This window comes from Alnus glutinosa, chromosome 1 (genome assembly GCF_958979055.1).
Source record: "Alnus glutinosa chromosome 1, dhAlnGlut1.1, whole genome shotgun sequence".
Lineage (NCBI taxonomy): Eukaryota > Viridiplantae > Streptophyta > Magnoliopsida > Fagales > Betulaceae > Alnus > Alnus glutinosa.
This window is the reverse complement of record NC_084886.1, coordinates 47,588,278-47,614,336: the sequence shown is the minus strand read 5'-3', so window position 1 is coordinate 47,614,336 and position 26,059 is coordinate 47,588,278. Positions and strand designations below refer to the sequence as shown.

At 35.6% G+C, this 26,059-nt stretch overlaps 3 protein-coding genes across 3 annotated transcripts; all 3 read left to right on the top strand.

Annotated features, from left to right (window-relative positions):
- Window positions 1-1,284: 1,284 nt before the first annotated feature.
- On the top strand, window positions 1,285-4,724 carry LOC133879838 (uncharacterized). Its single transcript, XM_062318646.1, has 3 exons — window positions 1,285-1,631; window positions 3,393-3,676; window positions 4,314-4,724. The coding sequence occupies exons 2-3, from the start codon at window positions 3,424-3,426 to the stop codon at window positions 4,346-4,348; spliced, it is 288 nt and encodes a 95-aa protein (XP_062174630.1). The 5' UTR covers window positions 1,285-1,631; window positions 3,393-3,423; the 3' UTR covers window positions 4,349-4,724.
- A 7,787-nt stretch (window positions 4,725-12,511) lies between these two features.
- Window positions 12,512-13,356, top strand: LOC133879476 (uncharacterized). Its single transcript, XM_062318078.1, has 2 exons — window positions 12,512-12,588; window positions 12,695-13,356. Exon 2 carries the CDS (start codon window positions 12,696-12,698, stop codon window positions 13,284-13,286), a length of 591 nt encoding a protein of 196 aa, XP_062174062.1. The 5' UTR covers window positions 12,512-12,588; window position 12,695; the 3' UTR covers window positions 13,287-13,356.
- A 7,289-nt stretch (window positions 13,357-20,645) lies between these two features.
- Window positions 20,646-25,696, top strand: LOC133860954 (probable alkaline/neutral invertase F). The gene is made up of 4 exons (XM_062296639.1): window positions 20,646-21,383; window positions 22,450-22,881; window positions 23,401-23,959; window positions 25,404-25,696. Exons 1-4 carry the CDS (start codon window positions 20,646-20,648, stop codon window positions 25,691-25,693), a joined length of 2,019 nt encoding a protein of 672 aa, XP_062152623.1. The 3' UTR covers window positions 25,694-25,696.
- Window positions 25,697-26,059: the final 363 nt, after the last annotated feature.

Genomic DNA, 26,059 nt, shown 5'->3' with positions numbered 1-26,059 from the left:
ATTATTTTGAGGTTGTTTGTTTTGACATGTAAATGGTAGAATAACGAAAACTCTATGCTATCTAACATTACCCAGTTCGTTGGTTCTTGGGTTTTTGGGATATTTCTAGTCAATGCCCATTGTAGCGCAGAGAACACTTCACAGTTCTGTAGAAGAAGATGAAACATGAAATATAAACGGAAAAAAAAACTATATATATAAGCAATTTGAATACTGCAAAGACCAAGAGTTCACTACGCCACTTGAAGACTCTGACTCGCCGTTTTGACGAACATAGATTGAGTTTAAATCATCTTTAGATTTCTCATTTGAAGTCCCATTATTTGAAGAGAAAAACAAAGCACACATTTGTTTCCATAAAATATATGTGTTTCATCTCAACCTTGCTATCACTAAGATCGTTAATAGAACGCTGGTTGGCAACTTCAAAATTATCTGATTCTCGATGTTTTATCAAAAGTTAGTAAAGATTGCGGTACCATTTTAATGCTCTGGTAAATTCTTAATGAATACTTTTGGAGTCCGTCAAATTCTTACTTTTTTTTTTTTAAGTGAAATTCTTTCATTATTTAAAGTGTCCTTTTGGTGTCTTAGGGCTATTAGCCTACAATCATGTTGTGGCCAAACATGGTTGCACAAATGGGCACAGGTTGCCTTCTACTTTTTAGTGGCAGTATTTTTATTGACGCAGTCACTCACTTCGTAGCTTTCTAAATAACTTGAGCTAATTGAGAATGCTTTTGGGTTCCCTTATGGAACTTGAATCTTGAAAAAATATGTTGAAAGGGTTCACATGTGATGTACAATTGTCCCGGGCTTTTCCTTATTGGGAGATCTGAGTATAAAGGATCCAACCGATTGCTATGTAGTTTTGGATTGCTTCGTTTGTCTTCTTCATGTGAAGCAGGTTTAGGGTGATCAGGGATGAAAATTTATGATGAGTACTAGCAATATTTGCTATGTCTTCCACATTTTAAGGCTGCAAAATTGATGTATCTCTACGGACACTTTTTCATATTGTCAAGTAAGAATTTTTAAGGCCGGTAATTTTGATACGACTCGATAATTCGATATAAAATTAATGAGTTCTGTTTATGACCTGTTTAACGTGAGTGACCCGTCAGACACGATTATTTATTTATTTATTTATTTTTTTTTGGAGAGGGTGGGGGAAATTGGGAATAGCGGCAAATGGGCCATAGCCGAATACCATTTTCTGAGTTGGCCCAAAATTCGAAAACACAAACTCAGTGAACTCACAAAAGTGACAAAACATTCAAAAATCAAAAGAATCAAAACTAAAAGCCCTAAACTTTTTCTTTTTCGGTTTTTCACTTTTTCCTTCAGCAGTTCAACAAAATCAGCTCCGCCCGAGACCCGGAGCCCGCCGCCCTTCTCTTCTTCTTCCATTTTCTTCATCTTCAGCTCCGTGCCGCGCCGCCGCCGCCCCTTCTTCTTCCTCCCTCAGTCCCGCTGGACGCCTGGAGGCTGGACCCGCTCGAGTCGACGCTCTCTCTCGCAGCCTCTCTAGTCTCTGCTCTCCGCTCGGCGCTCGCTGCCGACTGCCATCGCTCTCCCCGTCTCTCTGCCGCTCTCTCTCTCTCTCTCTTCCACCGATGTCGGTACTGCCGGTATGTTAATAGTTGGATTTCCATTTTTATAGCATTTTGACATGAAATGATTTGATTATTTGATTTTATAGTAATTTTCTTTTGTAATTAAGTGATCTCATTTTTTTTATGCATAGAACAGAAAAAAGAAAAGAAAAAAGAAAAGTGATTGCCATTTTAATCTATGAAATGGTTTGTGTAAACTGTAAAGAGAGACTGAGAGAGAGAGTGATTTTCTGATTTTTCTCACCATTAAAAGGAACATGGATAGCATTTTTAATCTAAACAGGTCAAACGGGCCGTGGTGACCCGATTCGACATATTATGTTAACCGAGTTTCACGGGGTGTCGGGTGACCTGTGAAATTATCGTGTTCGTGTCGTGTTTGGAGTTCCGACCCGTAAACATAAACAAGTCGTGTTTGGGTCTAGCTTAAATGGGTTGCCGGTCTTAACGGGTCGTGTCGGGTACCCATGTTGCCAGCCAGCAAGACCTTGAGAGATTAATTCTACATGATACTTTCTCACGGTAAAATTAAAATGTCTATGACCTTCTGGAGAAGGCATTTCATTTGTTGAAAATAAAGACAGTAAATTAGATTAAAAACTTTGTACATTTGAGGGATATGAAAGTTCAATTTTGGATATGAAGCTTCCCTTTCTTGGAAAACTATATGATTGAAAGTTCAATTTAAATTATCGTGTTCGTGTCGTGTTTGGAGTTCCGACCCGTAAACATAAACAAGTCGTGTTTGGGTCTAGCTTAAATGGGTTGCCGGTCTTAACGGGTCGTGTCGGGTACCCATGTTGCCAGCCAGCAAGACCTTGAGAGATTAATTCTACATGATACTTTCTCACGGTAAAATTAAAATGTCTATGACCTTCTGGAGAAGGCATTTCATTTGTTGAAAATAAAGACAGTAAATTAGATTAAAAACTTTGTACATTTGAGGGATATGAAAGTTCAATTTTGGATATGAAGCTTCCCTTTCTTGGAAAACTATATGATTGGAATGCAAAAACGGGGTTTTTTCCCCCCCTTTTCTAATACATTAGATCTTTTGGAGTCCCTAAACTTCATTTCTAATTTGAATTATGTTTTTCTTATTACTCTGGGATGCTTCCTATATACTAGGGTGGCACACCTTTCTTGTGCTCTTCTAATAAAATTTGTTACTTATTAAATTACTAATTATCCCAAAATTTAAGCTGAGAAGAAATTGTGAGTTAATCATTTAATTAATATTATATTACTCTTCTTCATGTGCGGAACCATAGATTACGATTGATATTTAATTGAAATAAGATATACATTACAGAGTTGGAGCTTGAACTCATGACTACTACTCTTATACCATGTTAATCAACACTTGTTCTAAAAACTTAAGTTGATAGGAAATGGTAAATTTGACCATTTAATTAATATTCTCACACTTATCCTAAAAAGAAATCCTCAGCTATTACAGATATTGCCTTATAATGTTGCTCTTGTATCATGTTAAATTATTACTTGTCCCAAAAGTTTAAGCTAATAAAAAATAATTAATTTGATCATTTAATTAATTTTCTAACACTTATCCAAAAAGAAATCCTTCAGCTTTTACAGATATTGCCTTATAAAGTTGCAGTTATTGGGCACTTATGCTGCCAGCACCTGCTCATTTGTGTGTGAATGTTAACTTTGAGTTTCTTTTGTCACTGTCATAATTTCTGGTTCTTTTTCTGCTGTGTTTCTGTCCCACCTCAGTTTCTGGACTTCACATACGATTCTTTGGTTTTGCAGACTTGAGCTGTAAGGCAAACTACAGGATACCATGGGAACTGAAGAGGCAAAAGACCCATTCAAAGGGGTTGACTGGAAAGCCGTCGGTAATGACTTGCAGAAGGATCCTGGTGCTAAACCAGTTATAAAGAAGCGGCTGCCAAAAAAGATTAGACAGATTCCAGAATGCTATTTCCTTCCTCGAAGGTCCCTACCATCTGCCATTGCCTTCTATGGAGCATGTATTGCGAGTGGAGTTGGTGCTGGTATGCTGTTGGAGATCTGGATAAATAAGAAAGTTAAAGGTATGCCCCTGACTTCTGATTCTTAATTCCTTCCTTTTAATGTAGGATTGAACCCATCTTGTCTTCCAAGCAGTGGTCAGAGATTCACTTTCTGATCAAGACAACTTATTCTCTGCATTTCTAGCATTAGAAACCAATCTGTTGAGAACTAGTGAGAGGGTATTGCTGCACTTGGTAGCTCATAAATGCTAACTTGAAATTTTGAGAATTAAAGAAAGTAGAAAAAGAAAAGATGACAGGCAGTGTAAATCTTCACATTGTATTGCTTAGAATTACAGTCTTCTTCTGAATTGTAACAAATAGAGACATATTCCTACTATAAGAATGATGATATTGTCTGCTATTTTCGTTATGCATGATACTAAATTGACAGGAATTGTACAATTTGGAAAATAGCTTTATTCATAGAATCACGGAAGCTACATCCTTTTATGCATGAAAACTCTTATATTTTCTTTTCTCAAACAAAAATTTCAGTTTAACGTGGGAAATTCTGGAAATATTCCTCAGATTTAATTATCTGTTGTATAAATCGGCCTGTATTTTTTTCATTGTTGGAAATTTTGTCATTACCTTATTCTACATTTGTGCTTTGAGATAGATCTTATGGCAACGTATTATTGTTCTTCTATTGTAGAGGATGGAGGCATCATATGGGAGTTCGACAAGTAGAGCCTGGATAGCATTCCAAGAGTCCCCTCTAGACCATCTTTTCTTTTTAATTTCTCCTCCTTCTGGAGGGTTACTTCATGATATGACGGCTGTAAAGAAAGCTGAGAATGGTTTTAGTGCTAAAGAGTTGGTCTTAGCATTTATATTGCACACACTTCCTATCTATCCTAAGTTTGCCCTTTTATTCAGCTTGAAGCTTGATTTAAATTCGGAAAATTGAATTACAGGTTTGCCTTGATTGTTTTGGGGACTTTATTTCTTTGTGCATTCAGTTTAACTAGTTTATTGGTCACCAACCAATTCTTCCTCTCTTTCTCTATAGTGGAATATTCTTTGGATTTATAAATAATTTTTGTGGCATAATTATATTCCTTAACTCCGCATGTGTTGGTACTTTGTGTTCTATATTTTGTATATAGTCTCAGCCCCCCAAAAAAGGAGGGTTGTGATAGGTTGACAACAATGTTAAATTTACCCGCTCTTGAAAAGGGATTCCGATCCCCTAGAATTCTTTGCCTGATTCTAGCGAATTTGAGCATGGAATGAGAGAGGGGAGTGCAGGGTTTGGAGTGCTCAGTAGCTCCCGTCAGCCTAGGGTGCGGGGCTTATCTGCTTTGAGGCACTTCGAGCTCGAGACCCCCTCTCTCTCGAGAGAGAGGAATTCCATGGGATTCTGAACCCTTGAATAGATGTCTCGCAAAAAAAGATGCAACCCACTAATGAAATAACTATTTTATTTTATGTTGTATTTTGTGTGTACTAAACGAACCATAAGAGAATGATTTTGGATAAGATAAAATGATTAAAAATAAATAAATATAGGTAGTCCATTCTGATTAATTAATTGATTGGGTCATTTGTATTTTACTTAAAATACAGGCAAATTTGAATTGATTTATGTCCCTTAAAATACAGGCAACAATGATGTTTTATTTAAGAGGAAAATACCTTCAGAAATATCACGCATATCCCGTGAAATGATTGATTATAAAGGTGCGAATAGATGAATGACGCTATTTTTTTTTTTGAAGCTCATACTTTTTGGATGATTACGTTACGTCTAGACACATTTTAAGAACGACCTTTCTTTCATCCATCCTCTTTTTATATTAATAGGGAACTCTTTATATAGGGTTGACAATTTTTGACACGATCCGCGAACTCGACACGAACACAACACGAAAATATAAGGTTTAAGTTTGGGCTAATTGAGTTCGGGTCATAATCGGGTCAACTTGATTATGACCCGATTAGGATCGTGGCTGGCGGGTCAACTCGATCGTGACCCGATTAAAATTTTTCTAACCCACCAACCCGTTTACGATCCGCTAACCCGTCTATGGCATTTTTTTTGAATTATTATTATTATTTAAAAAAAAAAAAAAAAAAAATCACAATCGGGTTGACCCATTCCAACCCGATTATTAATCAGGTTGTTAATCGGGCCGCACTCCGACTCGGTGGGTTGACACGAACCCAACCCGCCAACTCGAATTTCTAAGCCTGTCCTTATACTTGGTGCTTTGCTTGCGCTAAGAAATGTGTGGACCTCTTTTCTCATAACGTGTTAAGTGATGTGGCTTGTGATATGGCGAAGCATACATGGCAAGGGTAAGAGCTTCGCTCTATTTATCAAGTCATCAGCCTACTTGCCAAGAGGTGGACAAGAATTGTCTCGATTTCAAATAAATGAAATTCTCTCATTTTAGTTAAATAGGAAAGATATAATTATCTTTTCATATGAAAAAACAATTATACCCTATTTTTACACTAAATAGAGGATCCAAATTCTCAAGAGGGGGCAGGAGCGCAAAGGCCGTCTGTCACAACTCAATTGAAGCACACAATGGCATCTTCGTAAATACCCAAAAAATGCCTGATTTTATCACAATTGCCCGCTCAAACTCGTCGAATTTCCTCTCCAACCGCCAAAACTGAAACTGCAACAAACTACCATACTTTCCGATACTCTGGAAATCCCAGCTGGCACGCCGCACATGAACCATTTCTCTCTCCAATCACTTTGCTGCGAATTTCTTTCTGAATAAACTGTACGGACACTGTCCCTGATCTCTCTCTGTGTACGGAAACACTCCCTCGATCGCTTCGAACTCTAAAGCTCTCTCTCTAGAGACTAGAATGTGTCTTTTTAGGATCTTTAGAAAGAATCCACCTTGCCTCGATGCGGAGGAAGAAGAGGCCTCTCGGCCTCAAGAACCGGCACCGGCCACAACGGCGAGAAATCTTCCTCCAGAGCCGGCGGCACTGGCCACAACGGAAAGTAATCTTCCTTCACAACCGGCACTGGTGATCACTACGGCCGAGACTAATCTTCCTCCAGAGCCGGCACTGGCCACAATGGAGAATAATCTTGCTTCACAGCCGGCAACGGTGACGGAGACTAATCTTCCTCCAAAGGCGGCACTGATCACAACGGAGAAAAATAAAGACGCGGCTAAGGCTTGCGAATCCGACGAGGAATATTCTCTAACATCTGATTCGGAGAGTCTTCCAAGTCTGCTCGTGAAATGCCGAGCTTTTTGGGAGAAAGGAGAGACTAATCTTCTTACAGAGGCAGCACCGGTCACAACGGAGAAAAATAAGAACGTGGATAAAGCTTGCATATCCGATGAGAAATATTCTGCAACATCTGATTCGGAGAGTCTTCCAAATCTGCTTGTGAAATTTCGAGTTTTTTGGGAGAAAGGAGAGTGTTCTAAATCGAAGGAAAACAACAATGAGAATAGTGAAGAAGTGGAGAACAACAATGGAGGGTATTGTGGGGACGAAGAAGATCATGAGAGAGATCAGTTTGGGTCTAAATAATAGCGAAGATTACTATAAAACCCTTGCTAGTTGCTACTTGTCCCTACCCCGTTCCCGGTAAACCTTTTCTCATTCTTTTTCTTTTTTACGTTATAATTAAGAATAATAATAATAAATTGGAAAATAGCTACAATTCCTATTCTATTGCAGAGGATGGAGGCATCATATGCGAATTCAGTTCGATCGATCGACAAGTACTACTGGTGCAAGCCTGGGTAGCATATCTTTTCAATTTCTCCCCCATCTTTTGGGCGATTACTTGATGATACCAATGCTGTAAAGAAAGCTGAAAATATCATTTATGTTGCACACGTTTGCATCGATCTGTTCTAAAGTTGTTTTCCTTAAAGAGTACGAAGGAATATCGATCGTTTTGAGGACTTGCATGTTTTCTTTGTGCATTCAGTACTGGAAAAGATTTGTTTCTGTTCGGTATTTCTTATCGATCTTGCGATTACGTAAAAAAAAATGTGTTTTTAAACTTACTAGCAAAAAAAGAATTATTTAAAAATTGTGCTTTAAAAAAATTATGATTTAAAAACACAAAATTTACTTTTTCAAATTGTAAATAAGCGGATATTTTTTTAAAAACGTAAATTTTAAAGACTAATATACGATTTTAAATGTCAAACTACAATTTTATCAAACGTTTAATTACACTTTTAAAAATCACTTTTAAAAATTGTAAACTCAAACGAATCCTAATTAGTAGCCTTCTCTACTATGCTTGAATATTTGACGGTATATACTTATATCATTTTTGCATGTAGCATGAACATATTCTTTTCTTTTTCTTTTTTGAACAAATAGCATGTGCTATTATTGATACTAGAAAGCCCGAAGGTATACAACTTGAAAAATGAGGGACGTCGATAAGACCTTCCACACTCTAAGCCAGAAAGATCTGACTTAAAAAACAACTGCCTAAGCAGAATCACAAATCTCATTAGAATTACATTTAAGCTCCTCTTACAATAAAAATTCCAATAAAAATTGAACCATACATAAAAACAAATGAATACACAAACACAACTAACAAAAAAAAACAGATTAGGCTGTAGGGGCACTGTCATTGCCGAAGGCCCGCGCGTGTACGGCATGCGCCGCCCTCGGAGCTACCAAACAGCGGATCGGCCTCCTTGTCCTAGGTGCCACCTTTGCACAGTGAAAAAAGGCGGAGAGTGACCATCATACGTTGCTCAAGAGGAAGACCTCCCTGACGTGTGATAACCACGCGCCGGTCACCGATAACTCACATGATCGATTCAAACGACAGCAAAATCAAAAGATGACGATGGACTCATGTGAGTGGCATGCGTCTCGATCTGCATGAACGTATTCTTTAACTATATATGCCTGTGCTAGCTAGTGTCTTGTTTTGTATATTTTTTTAATACTGTCGTGACTCGTGAGTCTCAAGTCTGAACTATGTGATCATAATAAATAATATATTGGGTAGAATTCTCATCAAAATTACAACTAAATTTATATTTACGTCTCAATTTTTTTTTTTTTTTGAGAATTGTCTTAAATTTCATTAAACAATACGGGAAAGTTCTCGATCATGTCGTACAATAGCTGAGATTGAGTCCGGATGGATAGGCCGTCTCAATACAGACCTGGTTTACCTTCTGAGTTACTGCCATTCTTGCCGGCCAATTTATGGGCTGCTCCGTTGTCTATTCTCCTGACGTAGCTGATCTTCCAAGAGGTAAATTGACAAAGCATTCCCCTTGTGTCTATAATGAAACTTTCAAACTCCTGTAACTCTCTGGACAGTCCCCGTCTGAACGAATTGCTGATACGATAGCCTGAGCATCTCCTTCCATCCAAACCGACTGGAATCCCAAATTTCTACAGAAATCAGCCCCCAGTCTAGCTGCAAATGCCTCCGCTGTGGCTGGGTCAGTAAGATATTGTTGATATGAACACTTGGTTGCCCGCACCTGCCCGTGGTGATCACGGATTATGAGACCCACTCTCATTTCTAGTTATATTTTGAGTAAACTATGAGGTCAATTAATTGTAATATTTTTCCTAAACTTTAAACTTGAACAATCAACTCGTAAATTATGGGTTTAGTTCATGTCAAAACTTCTTTAATTAAATTGATTTTTTTTTTTTGGTAATAATTAATTAACCTAGAGTGTTATTGCTAATACCTTAAACGTAAAATAAGCAGCAATAAAGTGGGTATATATTTTTTTGTAAAACTACCAACACGTTACGTACCACAACTAGGACATCTACTAAGTAACCATCACATAATTAATACTATAATCATTATTATGCTCCTTAAATATCCCTGAACGTACGTGTTAGTATTTTGTTTTCTATACTGTCAGCTCCATTAAGCCTGAAAATATATAGGAGGGAGGGGTTGCAGTAGGTTGACGCTAACGTGCATCAAATTTACTCAATTTTTATGGATGGATCTTTTAAGGGATGTTAAGAGCATGGGCATGTAGCTAGGAATACAAGAAAAAAGATAAATGTATGTAGAAATACAGGGAAAGATAAGATAAAGAAAGATGGTTTCTACTGAGCAAAAGATAATTTAGGTCATTTAAGATGGTTCAATTTGATCATGTGCAATGGAGATAATTAATGCACTCGTGAAAATAATGATCTGAATTTTTATTTTATTTTTGAAAAAAAAAAAACAGAGGAAGTTGTTCAAAAAGTCCATAAATTTTGCCTTTGTAATAATGACCAAAATTTTAATTTTGACAATTAAATGGTCCGAGTTTTACTGTTGTGACAAATAAATTATCTCTTATATATGTTTTCCATCTAATTTCTAACACGTACAAGACTTGACAGCTGCCATATTGTCTACATCGTACCAATAAAAATGTGTACATGTATCTAAATTGATCACATCACAATGCTATATTGACATTATAAAAAATATATAATCTTTTTTTAAAACAAAAAAAATATATATATATATATATATATTCATCGTATATGTATTTATCACATTTAGAGACTTTTGAGACAATAATTATCAAAATAAAAATCATGGCATATTTTGGTCTGTTGACAAATAAGTTATTCTATCGTACATACTCTTGTGACTAATTTTGGCCACCAAAACCGAGCCAATCAACGTAAAAAACCAATCAGGGTCAAATCAAATCAACTGCCATTTGATTCGGCTAGTTGGGTACTTTCGAATAAAGCAAGAAATATTTATAGAAAATTCATACAAACCAATAATTAAAAACGACACGTGTTATTTAAGCTATTAAAAATATGTAAGAAGTACTTATATGTAATTAAAAAATATGTTTTTCTCACATGCAGATGACACGTACATGTCATTATTAAAAGTTGATTTGTATGAAATTTTTTATAAATCAGTTTGTAAAAATTTTTTATCTCTAATTAAGTACTTCTGAATAAAGCAAGCAAACAACTAAATAATACGTGTGGAGTACATAATTTTCTCAACAAACGCGTGCTAGGTTTTTAGTATTAACAGAAAGTTACGTCTTATATATGAAGTTACTTGAACCTGATATTAATTTGATAATGCGTATGTTAACTAGGGTCATATAATCTCAATTATTTTATATAGTTTAGTATAGGGGATCCATAGTATAGATCCATATATGGGTGATACCGTGATATGTGCAATTGGCAAGCATGGAAAGCACAACGACTTATTTTATACTAACACTATTTAATGAGAAATGATCTCTACACTCATTTTTCACAACAGCCTCACAACAAGCTGACGTGGCTGGTAATATTTTATTATTTTTTTTGTTTTATTTTTTTTTCTTTTTGTAAAAAAATAATAAAATATTACCAGCCACATCAGCTTGTTGTGGGGCTGTTGTGAAAAATGAGTATAGGAATCATTTCTCCTATTTAATATACTGCTATACAATTTTCATAGAAGTGAGATAACATTGCAGTGAGAGTCAATTATTCATTTTTTTTTTTTTTTTTTTGTAAGTATTGATTTAATGAATAATTCTCACTATCACATCGTATTAATTGTATAAGTCGTATAATAGTCTATTAAATAATATTACTTTAAAATAAATTATGAATATAATTTTATATAAGATATAATTGTAAAAAAGAATAAAGAGTCAATCCGATTAGTTGAAGCATCTTCGTAACGTCTAACAATAAAAAAACGTGCCTCATTCACCAAAGTTGCACGCTCAGACTTAGGGATGTAAATAAGCCAGTCCGTTCGACAGCCCGCTCGATACCCGCTCGGTTTAGCCCGATCCGAACTCGAGCTCGATACTGTAGAAACTCGATCGTTACTGTTGAAACCCGCTCGATTAGTAAGTGATACATACCCGACTCGCTCGACAAAACTCGATGGGGGCTCGCGAGCTCAACTCGTTTAAAGCTCGACCGGATCGCTCGCCCGACTCGTTAGTTCGACTCGTTAGCTCGTTCATATCTTACATATATATTAGTAAATAGTAAACATAGTATAATATATATAGTATTACATATTAATTATAATACTTTGATAACAATATTGAGTATGTTAAATTAACATATTAAGTTATTAATAGTTAGTATAACAATATAACAATATTAAATAGTTAGCATATATATATATATAAACACATATATCACATCACACATGGTTAACAATAGTTATATATTATACTTATATTATAGTTACTTAGTTATATAGAATATATTAGATTTACTATTTGTTCACATTATACATATACCATTGTTTATACTATGTAGTTATATATAATAACATATTATTAATTTGTTACTTATAAACTATAGTTATGTAATATATTTTATAATATGCCTTATATACTTACATATTATATATTTATGTTATTAATAAATGCATAGAGGTTGTTCATAAATTTGGGCTTGAATCTGCTTTGATCACTCATTGAAAAATTTAATAGTTTACATCGAGCTCTAGTTGAGCCGAGCTTGTCCAGTAACCCGGCTCGGCTCGAATGTCATTTTCAACGAACTCGAGCTTGAACTCGAGCTCGCCCGAATTTTAAATGAGCCGAGCTTGAACATGTAATTTATAGCTCGGCTCGAATTCGAGCTCGACTATTTAGGCTCGACTCATAAACGAGCCAGTCTTGAAATCTTAGAACTCAACTCGGCTCGATTACATCCCTACTCAGACTTCTTGAATTTCCTTTCCAGACGCCAGATCTGTATACTACAAGTCAAACTTCTTAACTGCCAAAACTGAATCTATCCGCAACAAACTACCATGCTTCCGAATGCTCTCGAAATCCCAGCTGGCAACTCTATCCACTCGCCTATAAATACCGTACTCCCTCTCTCTCCTTCTCCCTCTCTTTTCTGCGAGCTTCTCTGTGTAAACTGTACGGACACTCTCGCTGAGAACTTTCTCTCTCTTATCTGTACGGAAACACTTCGAACTCCAGGTTTCTCTCTCTCTCTCTCTCTCTCTCTCTCGGATGCATATTGTATTTCGTCCTCTCTTTAGAATGTGTATATTTCACTCTCTTTAGTATCTTTCTCTCTCTCTAGAATGAATCCACCTAATTTCCTCGATGCGGAGGAAGAAGAGCTCTCTCGGACTAAAGAACCGGCACCGGCCACAACGGATACTGATCTTCCTCCAGAGCCGCAGGCACCCGCCACAACGGAGACTAATCTTCCTCAAGCGCGGGAACCGGTCACGATGGAGAGAAATGATCACAGTGTGGTCGTGTCCAGGGATCTGAATTTGGACCTGAGCGTTTGCGAAATTGATCTGGAGGTTCAGTGCTTTTATAAGCGTGACAATTTGGCGGCATTCAGATCAAACGATGCTTGGGGTAAAGCTTCCGAAACCGATGAGAAATTTCTAATATCTGATTCGGAGAAAGGAAGCGCAAGTTCGGCTGTGAAATGTCAAGATTCTCCGAAGAAAGGAGATCAGGCTTCAAAATCTGAGGAAAAGAACAAGGAGAACGTGGCCATTTTTGACTTTGATTTGAGCCTTTTGAACATTGGTATGATAGAGAGTTCACCGGCTGGTGGTCATGGCCATCAGGTGAATGAGGAAGAGAGCAGTGCGATGACGGAAGAGGCCGGCGAGGGCGCTCACAGCGATGGATCCGAGAAAAATATTATCTGAATTTCTTGAATTTTCAACTACGTACGTACATTAAAGGTAAAAACAATGCGCTCTTCATGGACATTGAGCAATACAGTAATTTTCCTGTTTCTTAATGATAGGTGTATTGTTCTTTTTTTTCCTTCTTTTTTTTTTTTTTTTGGGCGTATTAATATGTTCTTGAAACGATGATTTTGGCGCCACTGAGATGATGAATTTGTTTTTGCAATTCTTAAGTCGATCACGGATCCTGTTTCTCGTTGATTTCTTGACGATAACAATTAAAACAGATTCACTCGGTTTATTACCTTTGAATATATACTCTAATACTCTTTTTCATCACTGAACGTCTGATCGATCAACCTATTGGCATTTCTTTTAAATATTGATTGGTGTAAGATATATTGTGTATTAAAATGTGTAAAGAATTTACGATTTCTTCAGATTCCTCTCAGCGTTTCTCCTGGCCACTATGCCGGCCAGCTCTTTATTGATTGTTGTAAAAGAAATTATATGATATTTTGTTTGCTTGCATATATGGATGAACAAATCTGTCGACACTGGACAGTACTACTTGGTTTGTTATTTGCATATTATGATTACGTGGTCAATTGAATTCACAACTTGATTAGTATATATATACATAAATTTATTTGCAATTATATGGTTTTATATACGAAGAAGAGTTCTTCGCTACATAACTGAGAGAGTATCTTAAAGATGCAATCAGGGAAAGGAAAGCAAGGGCTAAATAAAGGGAAAATATCTAATTTATAATCTGATTATTTTAAGATCTATGCTTTGAAAGTTTGTAAATAGAGACTTTTATTAAATTATCATTTATTTTTTGTCAATTAGCTAATAAAAAAGAGTGTGGAAATATATATAATTATGCACTTAGATTAAAAAAAAAACACAAAAACATATTTTCATAAAAAATGATTGTCGATTCTTCTTTGATGTTTACCGATAATCAAATAAGTTGCGTTACGTTTGGTCCTACATAACTGAGACTCTGAGAGAGTTCGATGGTTCATTTCTGGTGGATCAAAACATCAAATATGTTAATAATTAGCAGCTTGACCTGTTTGTACGTACTCTCAATTTCTCCCCGTACTCTTGAAAGGTTACTTAATGATCGATACCAAGGCTGCAAAGAAAGCTGAAAATTGTTTTAGTGCTAAAGAGTTAATTAAGCTTGGCATCTATGTTGCACATACATTGTATCTGTATAAGCTTGATCTTTTTAGGCGGTTTGAGGTTTAGTATCTGAAATCTGGAGAATTAATTGAATATTACACGTACGTAGTGACCGAATCTTCACAAAACATTATTGTTTAATTTAAAAAAATTTAATACAATCCAGCCCTCCTCAAGTTCAATTCTTAGTTCCATCCCTGAGTGGGGAATGCTTCCTAAAAATCTAGTTACATATATAACCTCCATTCTCATGCTCTTAGGACAAATTCTAGGGAATATTGATTACCTTTCTTGTTCCACTTCATCTAACTTATATATTTCCTGTATTAATTAAAATGGGTCATTTGTATTGTAAGAATATTCATGATAATAAGAGCAAAATCTAATCTTTAGAGCAATTACTTAGTGGTGGATGTTCGCCTCTATGGCCGAACCACCAAAATATCTTTTTGCTTTACTATCTTCTATTTACACCTTATGTTAGCTTTTTAGTGTGGCTGACTAATTCAGTATCAAAATATATTTTGTTGTAAGTCTCAAGTCTAAGCTCAGTATAAAGATTATACTAAAAGAAGACATATCAATAGTATGAATATTGAACTGATAAAATACTCAAACAACCTTTGTATCTGAACAGCCAAAAGCCGTGTCTAGACAACTAGACGGTGTTCGGATGGTTAAATCTTCCAAGCTAGAATTCCTTTATTCGTGCATGTCTAGACAGCTACTATAGAATTTAGTGTGTTAAGAGATGGTTTTAAACCTGAAGTGTTAACATCTCTCTTATAGTTTTGGTTTTTGGTTTACCATCATCCTTAACAATTGAAGTTAACTGAAGTCCAGTTAAGGAGATAAAAAATAAGAACTTTTAAGAGATTTTGAGAGAGAATGAGATAAGTGGGTCCTTTGTTGTAATTCAAGAGTGTGACAACTATAAAGATTTTGTGAGTATTAACATTTTGTAATTCGTTATTTTTCGTGGTTAATTGATTTTCTAAGTTTGGCTACTCCAAAGTGATTTTCTTCTTTGAGTTCAAAGAGTTTACACTTCGTAACCAAATATTTATGTCAACTGTTTTACGTACATATTTTGTTAATTTTTCAGTTGTAGTTATTTTGGAGTCTATTTATTTATTTTTTTCACTTATTATAATTGTTTACATGGTATCAAACCTAAAACAACCAATGCCACTACTTCTTTGGTCTGCTGCCTCTCTGCGACTTTTTTCGAAAAAAACCTCAGTCTCCCTTCTCTGCACCAGTACATCTCTCCCACACCATGCCAAATTAATCAACTGTCTCTCAACAAAACAATAGCCAAGTCTCAACAAAGTGAACAAACACAGCCATCAGTTTTTTTTTTTTTTGGTCACAATCATGCTACCCCGGCCAGAATCATCTCGCCAAATCGTAGTAGCACCTACGGGTGAAAATATGGATGCCAATATTAGCAATATGTGCATCCACATCCGCGTAATGCAGTTATCAGTTTCGGGTATCCGCATTCGCATGGTTATTACGATGTTTGAATGTGATTGTTATCCGCTATCCGCATATGAGGTAATGAGCGTTTTAAATTATTATCTAAATCTTTATTTAATATTAAATAATAAGGTTAAGATTATATACAAGCTTAAATAAATTAATATTTTATTTTTTACACAATTCACGATTATCAGTCATAGATGGTCGTTGTTTCATAGAGTAATCGGAATTCAGATTACACAAAAAACAAAAAAAAAAAAAAAAAAAAAAAAAAAAAAGTAAATGTAATGAGGTATGACTTTGAGATGATAGTGAAAAAAAAAAACTTAACATAACCTAAAAGTCATAAACTTATCAAATCTAAAACGACGTTTTAATGAATTTAATTAAATATATATATATATTTAACTACACCTATATTTGCCTACATTTTTTAAAACTACTATCTGTGTCCGCATATGCGAATGACGGATAACAGATGCGGACGATTATTATTTGCCTACATTTTCACTCCTAATAGCACATTTCTCCCACAAATAATTTTTTTTAAAAAAAAATTAAAAAAATTAAAAAAATTAAAAAAAAAAAAAAAAAAAAAAAAAAAAAAGAAGAAGAAGAAGAAGAAGAAAAGAAAAAAGGAGGGTTAATTGTTTCACCGATCTGTTAACACAATTAATACAACTTGGATAATTGTCTTTTGGACCACAGTTGACCCAATTCGGCCCATAGACATGAGAAGAATTAGATCAAAACTTGTTCTTCTCGGATCAAGCGATGAAATTGAGATGATTTATTTTATGATTCATATGTATTAGATATTGCCACATAATGAATATATTTTTACAATATAAATTTTTTTTTAAATAACATGACACCATATATACTGTTATATACATTAAAACAAAATCTTATTTATGGATAATTTCCATTTCATTAGAAATTGAGAAGATTCTATTCCGTTCTCTCCTCTTTTCTTTCCATGCTTTATTTTTTTTTGACAGAAATTTCCTACAAACTGATTTGTAGAAAATTTCATACAACCTACGTATAAGATTGACATGTGTTCCATGGCATGTGGGAATAACATGTTGTTTTAATAGCATGTGTTTCTCACATGCTTTTTTAATAGCATTAATAAAAAAAACATGTATTTTTCACATGTTTAAATGACACATGTCACTTTTATATGTGGGTTGTCTAAAATTTCCTACAAATTTATTTGTAAGAAATTTTTCACTACTAAAAAATTAACATTTATTGACGGTTTTTTTCTAGACGGTTTTAATAAAATTTACTGACGGTTTTTTGGAAACCGTCCGTAAACTAAAAAATTACGGCGGTTTTAATTAAACCGTCTGTAAATTTTTAGACGGTTTGGAAAAACCGTCTAGAAATTTAAATTTTCAGACGGTTTTAAAAAAACCGTCTGTAAATTTACCGACGGTTTTAAAAAAAAGGTCTGAATTTTTTTCTTTGTTTTTTTTTTTCCAGACGGTTTTTAAAAACAACCGTCTGAATTTTTTTATTTTTTTATTTTTCAAACGGTTTTAAAAAAACCGTCTTAAAATTTTGAGACGGTTTTAGGAAAACCGTCTCTTAAACTATGGAAATTTCTAGACGTTTTCCTAAAACCGTCTCTGAACTTCTTTTTTGGTTCTGTTTTTTTTTTTTTTTTTTTGTTCTTTTTCTTTATTTTAAAAGAAAGACTCGATCAGATCCGGCCCTTCATATAAAAAAAAAATAAAAAATCTCTCTCTCCCTCTCGTTCTTCTTCTTCTCTCTCCGTCCGGCGACTGAGACAGGCGATGGGAGCGGGACGACAGGATCTGGACATGGCCGGAGTCGGTGACTGGATGTGCGGCTGGAGAGAATTAGTTTTCAGCCAGATCCGGTCGGATCTGTCAAACCGACGCCGGTTTATGTGCGTGGGTTTGACAGATCCGGCCGGATCCAACCAAAATCCACGCTAGGCCGGATCTGGGGCCGGAATGCAGAGAGAGATCCGGCCGGAATACATGGATTTCCGCCCAGTTCTCTCTTCCCCTCTTTGTTTTTTCTTTTTTTTTGGATTGTGTTTGTTTTGGGTTTGGAATTAATGTCTGATGGGTAGTACGAGAGCATGGGTGTGGTGGATTGGAGAAGAAGCTGATGGAACGGTGGCGGTGGGATTTTTGGGATTTTTTTGGGAATTAATTTTCCTTTGTTTTGTGATTCTTGGGTTTGACCGATGGATTTCCGGCAGTGACCGAAGAAGTCGAAGAAGGACCAGTGGAAGCCTGTCTTTCCGATGGATTTCCGGTGGAACCGGAGCTGATTTACGCCGGTAGACGAAGCTCCACTGCACCGGACATAAAAATAAGAACAATAATTATATTAAAATAATAATTATAATTATAATTTAAAAAAGAAAAAAAAAAAAAAAAAAAAGACAAATTCTGGACGATTTTGGGCAAAACCGTCCAAAATTTTATGGACGGTTTTGGGCAAAACCGTCCAAAATTTTATGGACGGTTTTACCCAAAACCGTCCAGAACCAGTTCTAGACGGTTTGACCAAACCGTCTGGAATTGCGGACGGTTTGACCCAAACCTTCCCGAACCTTAATTAGCGACATATCTTCCCAGACGGTTTTAAACCGTCTAGAAAAAACCGCCCGGAATTGATTCCGGACGGTTTTTCTGCATTTCTAGACGGTTTTAAACCGTCTAGAATATGCTTTTTTTTTTGTAGTGTTTGTTTTGTTTTGTTTTAATTTGTTTTGTTTTGTTTTGTTTTTTTTTTTTTTATGACTCCTTGACATTACGTGACAAATCTAGTATAAGTTGATTAATTTGTTTCAATCCAGCTTCAACCTCAATTCCTCATGAGTTCTCCAAGTTCTAATTAAGCTGAACCCCAAATTCCGTACTAAGAGGATATAAATTAAAGTAAGCTCACGTTAATTATCTCATAATTGCTAGAATTATTATCATCACCAAATTGACGCATTAGCTGTACGTCTATAGCTCCTAGGTGGATTTTAATTATTTTTTATTAAAATCCTATTAGATTTTTAGAAATTAGTTAATTATATAACTGATCAATTTTACCCATCCTAACTGACTCGAGAAAATGAGCATAAACATTAAACACCAATCCAAATAGTATGTAACTCGTCCCCAAATTAGTTTAGTATCTCACAGAATTAATGTGATACCAGTAAGATTTCCAAAGGAGTACAAGTGGTAAAAATAAGGTACTTCCCTACGTATAAATATAACCGTTCGTCTGTACATTTATAGTCTCGCCTTTGAAACTAAAAGACAAAGCATGAGTGACTAGGGGTGTAAATCCAACCGATTATATTCAGCCAGTAACCAGTAGTTTGGATACTAACCAGAAAATCGATTTGGTATCCAGTTAGAAAAAATCGATAACCGGCTCTATCGGAGCGGTTATTGGTTTTAACAATTATATATATTCAATTATAACCGGTAACCGGGTATATATATATATATATATATATATATATATATATATATATATATATATATATATATTAAAATTTTAAAATTTAAAATAAGAAAATTACACAATGAGATCATTGTTTATTAAGAAAATTTTATTATTTGAGTAATTAGATAAGTTAACTCTTATCTTAAATATTAATATAATCTCATAAAGTAAATGCGGTGATTGTTTAATTTTTTTTATTTATTTTTTTTAAAATATCATACTAATTATTAGTTATTGAATTATTTTTTAATATTTATTATTTAATTAATTAGATAAATTAACTCCATTCTTAAACAATCTAATCTCGAATTTATATGTTTGTCTTATAGTATATATTTATATATATTCATTATATACGTACATATATACATACATACATACACACATAAATTTACTCGTACACACACATTTTATATATATATATATATATATATATATATATATTAAGGCTCACAATTATAATAATTCAAGCAATATTTATTACATTACAAAGATAATTTTTTAAGTACTTAATATGTTTTCGTTACAAAATTAAAAATAATAAAAACAAAGTTATATAAGTCTAGTCAAATTTATATAAGTTTTCAGCTCATTTAAAAAATCACCATAAATTTTTGTTTAAGTTCTGCTTGTTTATTAAATGAAGATCCTGAGCTAAGCCCAAGTCTATTAACGAGTGATTCTGTTCATCTACAGCCCTACCGGCTCCCCCACAGGTCAAAAATGCATTAACCGGCTCTTCTAAATAACCACTTTACCCTTCTAAATACATTAACAGGCCCATTTCAAGGGAAAGGGAGAGCATCCGTTTCCAATCTATGATTCTCTTGGCATCTTCGTAAATATTTATAGAAACAGGCCTAATTCACCACAGTATACGCTCAGACTTCTTGAATTTCTCTCCCCAACCGCCAAAACTGAAACTGCAACAAACTGCACCATGCCTTCCGATCCTCTGAAAATCCTAGCTGGGCCAATAAATAGCCTTCGCTCCCACTCTCCTTCCCTCTCTTTTTGCTGCGAATTCCTCTCTCTGTACACTGTACGGACACTCTCGCTCAGAAGTCTCTCTCTAATCTGTACGGGCACACTCTTTTGGTTCGACACCGACGAACGTCTCTAAAGGTAACTTTCTCTATTCTCTCTCTAGAATGTATATTCTCTCTCTAAAGTCGTACTCTGCCATTTTCTCTCTATAGAATGACTCAAACTCTGCTACAACTTCTCGCCGCTGCTAGGGAAGAAGAGGCATCTCTGTCTCCGCGGCCTGCAACGGTGAGCGGTACCTCCGACACCGGAACTCCTACGTATCTCCAAGATTTGCCGGAAAGTTCGAATGGCCGGTCTGAAAATGAAATGTCGCAATCAGAGTCACCGAACGGAGAGAATAAGCTCGCGGAATCGTTCCTCGATCCTATGGTCAGTTCAATCTCTGAAGCTGAGCCATCAAATTCGCTTTCGGAAACTGAAAAGGAGTCAACGTCGCCTGAGGAAGAGTTGGATTCTCTGGAAAAAGACGGTCTGCAATTGATCGAAAAATCGTTCGACTATATAGTCTTTAGTCCATCTTCGAAATCCGATGAGAAATCTCTAATTTCTGATTCGGATGAATTAAAAGAGAAACCAATGAAACCATCGGATTCTTCAGAGAATGTAGAGTTATCAAAATCTAAGGGGAAGAAGAGTGTGACAATGAGCGACGAGGACGTGGCATTTTCCGAGAATCCGAGTTTGACGAAGATCGCGACGCTGAGGCCGTATCCGAGTGTTAGCACGAACCTTGACTTTTTGGATTTGATAGACAATTCGCCGAACGGTTGTGCTATGATGGAGGAGGCCTGGGAGAGGCTCAAGAAATCCTACGTGTACTTCAAAGGACAGCCCGTGGGGACGCTCGCGGCTATGGATCCAAGCGCTGAGGATTTGAACTACAATCAGGTACTAAATAATGTGCTTTCTTGGATTTTCTTGAGAATTTGAGGCATTATCTTGGTTTTACGTTACATGTGAGCAATGCAGTAGTTCCCTCTGTTTCTTGGTGATACTACTTATATAGGTGTAATGTTCTTGAAATGATGCTTTTGGCGCCACTAAAATAATGACTTTTCTTTTGAAATTCTTAAGAGCCTTTTTGTCGTTGTGTGAACAATTCATTGATTTATTGATGATAATAAGTTTGCATGCGCGTTTCAAAGGATCATCTCGATGCCATTGAATCTGCTTGTTCTTGAATTATCTCAGAGGCTGTTTGCTCTAGTTTGTCTATTCTGATCTGTATATGACATTTGAATTTTGGCATTTCTGTGCTTTCTTTTCATTGAGTGGTGTAAGATATATTGTGTATTAGAATGTGTTAGGAATTTTGGCATTGCCATGCAATTTGTCCACTAGGCGTCAAGCTATTATTGCACAAATAAATTTGTGGACAAGACTTGGTTTGTTATGTGCTTATTTTGATTGATTCTCTGTGATTTTCAAGTTCCGGTGTCTTTGTCAATTTATGTGGTTTTGCTTGGACATCTCACAGTTCTCTGGTCTCTACATAACTGAGAGAATATCATAAGGGTGTACAGATTATCATGTCATACTTACATGAAAACAAGGGCTAAGAAGAGAACGCAAATTATTTATGATCAAACATTTTGATGGCTCATTTTCACTGGATCAAAGGTGTTAATTAGTAGCTTGATTTGTTTGTTTCAACCACAGTTCTGATAAAACTAAATGGACTGTTGAAAATAAATCAGATTTTTTTTAAAACTTTTGAATACTTGATTCACTAGAGGATTAGTCTGTGGTGATGGAGTGAAAGTAACCAAGTGCCAAGACCCTCTTTGAATGAGTAAAATATGTGTGGGCTTACTCATATATGATATATACCATGACATAAAACGTGCCATTTTCTACCTATTTACATTCTTCAATGCTGATTTTGTTCATCATTTCTTCTGCATGACACTTCACCTGAACTTGTTCCAAAAATATTTTTCACCTGAACTTGCAGGTTTTCGTGAGAGATTTTGTTCCTAGTGGCTTAGCTTGCCTGATGAGAAACGAACATGATATTGTAAAACATTTCCTTTTGAAGACCCTCCACCTCCAAGGTTGGGAGAAGAGGATTGACAACTTTACTCTTGGAGAAGGGGTGATGCCTGCAAGTTTCAAAGTTCTCTTTGACCCTCACCGTCAAAAGGAAATTTTGGTCGCAGATTTTGGTGGCAGTGCAATTGGAAGGGTTGCACCAGTTGATTCAGGGTTCTGGTGGATTATACTTCTAAGATCATATACCAAGTGCACGCATGATCATACATTGGCAGATCGTCCTGAGGTACAGAGGGGAATGAAATTAATACTCAATCTTTGCCTGTCGGATGGCTTTGATACTTTCCCAACACTTCTATGTGCAGATGGCTGTAGCATGATTGACAGGAGGATGGTAAGTCTTTTGTTTGTTAGTTGTTTTCTGTAGTGTTGAGGGCAGTATTTATTTATAATTTGTTTGCAGGTATTGATTAAAACAAAATGGCAAAGTTCCAGGCGTTAGGAAACCTTATATGAATGCCTGTTTGGATTGGATGGTATTTCTAAATTCCTATTATATTCTAAGGGTTTGATTTGAAATTGCTTCTTGGTGCCTCAAGAGGGATAGAGTTTTTTCCTCCTTTTTGTACCAATGAAGTATCATCACCAGTAAAGCCTGACCATCAGGAAAGAGGAAGTTTTATATATACCTAATTGGTTGTGTATATTTCACTTTTATGGCTGAGAAGCAACGGTATCTTAGCTATGTATTTCACTTTTATGGCTAATTGGCTGTGTAAATTTCTGTAACTTGATGTTCAACAATTAGTAGTGGCAATAGTTGAGGTTCCAAGAGAAGTGGCGATGTTCTTGTGCTTGAAGGTTTTGAAATTTTCACTCTGAATGGTAACACATTTCCTTGCTTTTGGAACAGGGAATATATGGGTATCCAATTGAGATACAGGCCCTATTTTATTTTGCACTAAGGTGTGCGAGGCAGATGCTGAAAGCAGAGCGTGATGGTAAGGAATTGATTGAGAGAATTGATAAGCGGATCAAAGCTCTCAGCTTTCACATCCAGAAGTACTATTGGCTCGACTTTACACAATTGAATAACATATACCGGTACAAAACTGAGGAGTACTCACACACTGCTGTCAATAAATTTAATGTCATCCCAGAGTCTATTCCAGATTGGGTGTTTGATTTTATGCCCTTGCGAGGAGGGTATTTGATTGGCAATGTCAGCCCAGCTCGAATGGACTTTCGATGGTTTTTAGTTGGAAATTGCATTGCCATTTTGAGTTGTCTAGCCACAAGTGCACAAGCTACTGCAATAATGGATCTTGTTGAGGAGCGATGGGAGGACTTGGTTGGGGAGATGCCTTTGAAGATAGTTTACCCAGCATTGGAAGGACATGAATGGAGATCTGTCACAGGTTTTGATCCAAAGAACACACGGTGGAGTTACCATAACGGAGGATCCTGGCCAGGTGAATATCATGAACACAAATCTCAGAATGAAATTCCATTGCTGCACCTTATTTGTGTTAAATGATTACTGTCAAATTTTCCGACTCTTTGGAGCCTTACTACATCTGTGATTCCGGGCTTCTTGCCTCATGCTTGTGTTTTAACTTTGTAGCATTTCAAGTAAGTAAAACATGAAATGGATTTTAGTTAACCACTCATCACAAAAATCATACAACAAGTGTTCCGGTACCGAGACTTTCTAATTGATAGCGAAATCGGGCCGAGCCAGAATGTCGCCTTCACCCTTCATCATGAAAAAAGTGAATTAATATTCCTCCTTTCCTTCTCCTCTAAATACTCAAAAATATTTTGTGAATTTTGTTATATTAAACTCATATATTTGATTATATTTTGTTATATATTAGGTTTTACATTTGAATAATTCTAAATGTCACACCATGTCTTCCTTATATCCTCACAAAACTAATGTGGCTTTTCAAATTACTATTTGATCAAAATTAATCAATAATGACCTATCACAAATTCAATTGTGGTTTTAGAAGACATCAGTTTTGGAAGAGACATAATGAAGACATGGGGTAACCTATAGCATTACTCTTTATATTTAGAAAACTATGTATGCTCATAGATGTCCAATATTTTTATTCAAGCATAATCTCATAAATTTGCTAGATGTCAAATACACAATATATATTATTTGTCAAAATTTACCAAAACATTCAAGCATTTTAAAGAATAAGTTTTCATTCAAAATATACTCTTTTAAAAACTAGGTTTTGAATTTCTAACTTCTCGATCTCTTTCTAATTTACTAGTGATTTTATTTCTCCTAGATATCGTTAGACTTGTAATACTATATAAATTAAATGTTGTCTCTTTGTTTATTCTTCACCAGTTCTATTAGCTTTTTGCTCTCTCTTTTTCTAGAAACTACCTTGAGAGGTTTAAAAAAAAAAAAAAATACAAGATAAAAGTTTTCTTCTTGTTTATATTACTTTTTGTATCATATAGGAATCCATCTTTTATTTTATCATATTAACAGTGTCTTTACTACATTTAGACTAAATTTACATTATATAGTCTCACACAGATTGTAATTTATTGAAATCATATTACACATATTCAACCTAATTTTAATATATCAATTTTTATTTGAAAATTTTACATTAATTTTGTTTTTGCCCACCTGACTCCTCCCCATATCCAATGCTCGTGACATAGAATAGCATTTCATATATGTGAGCATGTGATTCCCTAACATTTTGGGGGCATGGTTTCCATGTTGCCTAGGCACTTCGAAGACAATCCATTAATCTGGAACCATGACTAGGAAATGAGCATGCCCTTTGATAGCCGAGTAAATACCTGTTCACGTAGCTTATCATGTTTAATTCGTGCCACTGATGATTACTAATCATCTGGTTGTCTGGGGTGTTTTTGTAGTTTTGCTATGGCTACTTACAGCAGCATGCATCAAGACTGGAAGGCCTCAAATTGCAAAGCGGGCGATTGAGCTGGCAGAGCAACGCCTTTCCAAGGATGGCTGGCCTGAGTATTATGATGGTAAGACTGGGCGTTACATTGGAAAGCAAGCTAGGAAGTACCAGACATGGAGCATTTCCGGCTACCTGGTGGCTAAGATGATGATTGAGAATCCTGCCAATCTCCTTATATCTCTTGAAGAGGACAAGAGGATAGCTAACAGCACGCATACCCGTTCTGCTTCATATTAAGTAAGCGGCACTACCGCAGAGACAAGGGCCAAGCTAGGGGTAGAGGTTGAATTGCAATAGCAGCCATTCGGTTATTACAGATGCCTTGCTTAGTCATGTCATGGGTGGCTAGCATCTCAGTAGCCGGTTATTATCTTTTCTTTTTTCTGATTGGTTTTTGAGACTGTCAATCTACAATTGAGAAACAGTTTTGGTGATTAGTTGCTCTATGTTGTTGAGATATGATCTCAAAGTTTTGGGAGAAATTTTGTCTTCATTTTAATTTGATTTTATAATTTTGGTTATTCCGTTAGCTAAACATACTTAGGATTTAGGAATGAAGAATTCGTTCTGTACGTGAATGTTTGCTTGATTCAGGTTAGCCCC

Excerpts from the sequence above, each read along its gene's own strand:
- LOC133879838 (XM_062318646.1), top strand. The coding sequence starts at position 3,424 with ATGGGAACTGAAGAGGCAAAAGACCCATTCAAAGGGGTTGACTGGAAA. Across the intron at positions 3,677-4,313 it reads GATAAATAAGAAAGTTAAAG|AGGATGGAGGCATCATATGG; the intron begins GTATGCCCCTGA and ends CTTCTATTGTAG.
- LOC133879476 (XM_062318078.1), top strand. The coding sequence starts at position 12,696 with ATGAATCCACCTAATTTCCTCGATGCGGAGGAAGAAGAGCTCTCTCGG.
- LOC133860954 (XM_062296639.1), top strand. The coding sequence starts at position 20,646 with ATGACTCAAACTCTGCTACAACTTCTCGCCGCTGCTAGGGAAGAAGAG. Across the intron at positions 22,882-23,400 it reads GCATGATTGACAGGAGGATG|GGAATATATGGGTATCCAAT; the intron begins GTAAGTCTTTTG and ends CTTTTGGAACAG. Across the intron at positions 23,960-25,403 it reads TAACGGAGGATCCTGGCCAG|TTTTGCTATGGCTACTTACA; the intron begins GTGAATATCATG and ends GTGTTTTTGTAG.